Raw genomic sequence first — 2,307 nt, 5'->3', positions numbered from 1 at the left:
TGGGGGCAGATGGACAGTCTGGGGGCGGTTGGTGGGGGCATATGGACAGTCTGGGGGAGGTTGGTGGGGGCAGATGGACAATCTGGGGGCGGTTGGTGGGGATGCATGCTTAACTCTGAGAATGTGACTGAAGTACACACTTGATAATGTTTGAAAAGGTGTGTTTTTGTGTTATACATGGTTTACCACGTTAGGAAATTAGTTTTAAAGTGGTTTGTTTTGCCTCTGGAATGAGCAGCTCTGCAGGACCTTGCTATATTCAGAACTTCACCAGGGGCTCGAGCTCCCATACCAATGTCACTTGCTCAGTGGATCTCATATTTATCCCTTCACTTCCTACATCACTTCCCACTCTCAGATGGTACTTTCTGAAATTTCTTCCAAAATAAACGACTGTGGTCATGGTTGGGATTGAAGGACTCTAACACAAACGTGGGGTAAAGTAAATTTACTTCCTCAAAATGATTTGTGGCACTGTTTTATTTTGATATAGTTATTTTTGTTTGACACAAGGTCTTGCTATGTATCCTCGATCGACTTGGAACTCATTTTATACTCAGAATGTCCTTGCATTCATAGAAATCCTACTGCCCCAGCCTTCCATGTGCTGTAATTACAGATGAATGTGCATCACAGTAGCCACCCAGGACAAAGGTTTAGAAAACGAAAAACCAGAGGACACTATGTATCGACTCTGCAATTGCAGCTGGCTTTTCCCTTAGAGAACAAATGATCACGTGGAGATCACGTCAGTGTCTTCATATGGACATCATAATTGAATGCAATTACATGTATAAATGTCTCAGCTAAGTGATGGAGATGATGATGAGGGTGATGATGATAGTGATGTTGGAGGTTGGGTAACAGTTCTTGGAGCACGCAAAATATAGAAAGCACCAAAGCTTCAGTCCTTCCACACTTGACAATGGCCCCTTCACTTCCATGAAGGAAAATTCCAGATCTTGATATCCTTTCCCTTGGTCTTAAGTGTGAATAAACTCACCTGAAGAAGTCATCTCTTCTGACCTTGACAATGCCAGCAGGATACTGAGAGCTGAAAGAGAAGGAGGAGGGAAGCAGTCTTACTGTGTTCCTCTGGGGCTCTGGCTGAGCTTGGGAATGCTGTGGGCTTTGGAGCCCCTATAAAAGACCCTTCTGTACTCATGCATACTTCACTCTATACTGGTCAGGACCAATCATGTGGAGCCTGAAAATACAGAAGAATCAGTAGTACATCTGATTGTACCAGTGTGTCTTAACTTCTGAAAACCCAACAGAAGATTCCGATGTTTCTCTTTGCTCACCATGTAGAAGCCAAATTTCCAGACTGTAATCTGTATTCAGTGGTCTCTCTTGCCAGTGCAGCTAACTGCACCCTGTCCAATCGATAGATAGCTGCTTTGTAGCAATTTCCTCTAAGATAAAACCTTCCATTTTGAAAGGAAGCTGAATAAACAACAGGATGATCTAAAGAAAGGGAAACAGCCGAGCACGGGGGCACACGCCTTTTAGTCCCAGCACTTGGGAGGCAGAGGCAGGCAGATCTCTGTGAGTTCGAGGTCAGCCTGTTCTACATAGTGAGTTCAAGCCAGCTGGGGCTACAGGGAGACCCTGTCTCAAAAAGACCAAAAAAGAAAAAGAAAGAAAAGGAGTCTAAAGGTCTAAAGGAAGGCAAAGAGCAGAATGTTTTGAGGGAAGGTGAAAGGTCCATCTTTGAGGGAAGCTTGTTAAACTCAGGAAGTAAACAACCAAATAGCTTCAGGAAGTCCCTGAAATTGACCAGGTTCCCTAGGCCCCTCCCTCCCCACGCTGTATATAAGCCCTAAGCATACAGAGAAATACTCTCAGGCCAGCTCAGCTGCCTGGAAAAGACACTCTCCAGCCTGCTGAGCTGCCTGCTGGTTGTGCTGTGTGTCTCAGGTTTTCTGCTTTGGTGAGCTATCACCCATGATGGGGTGGGGTTTGGTGATGCAACTGTCTTTAAGTCATGTCTCCTTCTGTAAGTAACCACTCATATTCCTCTAAGTAACCCCAATAACACTCATTTGTTAATCAAGTTGGATTTTGGTGATATCCTTTATTTGGTCTGTCGTTGGTTCTCTATCTGGGGTGAGTAGATGTTTGTTCATGTCTCCACAGGAATAGCACAACAATAGTAGAAATTGTAACACAAAGAGAAACAGATACATTGTGTGACTTTTCCTGTGGAGTGTATTTATATTCATCTTGGAAAGAGAAGGTAACAATTCAAAGAAATGATTCAACCCAAGTCAATCTTAGGGAATCACTGAGTTTAACTGTGGTTAC

At 43.8% G+C, this 2,307-nt stretch overlaps 1 protein-coding gene across 1 annotated transcript in view; it reads right to left on the bottom strand.

Moving 5' to 3' along the window:
* Window positions 1-1,016, bottom strand: part of Adgre3 (adhesion G protein-coupled receptor E3) — a 49,722-nt gene extending 48,706 nt beyond the window's left edge. Inside the window, exon 1 of the mRNA XM_017799093.2 lies at window positions 1,004-1,016. Coding sequence (XP_017654582.1) covers window positions 1,004-1,016 — 13 coding nt within the window. The remainder of the gene's footprint in view (window positions 1-1,003) is intronic.
* Between the last annotated feature and the right edge of the window lie 1,291 nt (window positions 1,017-2,307).

The sequence above is a fragment of the Nannospalax galili genome, unplaced genomic scaffold, assembly GCF_000622305.1.
Source record: "Nannospalax galili isolate Female #2095 unplaced genomic scaffold, S.galili_v1.0 scaffold77, whole genome shotgun sequence".
Taxonomy (NCBI): Eukaryota; Metazoa; Chordata; class Mammalia; order Rodentia; family Spalacidae; genus Nannospalax; species Nannospalax galili.
This window is presented reverse-complemented; position numbering and strand designations above follow the sequence as displayed.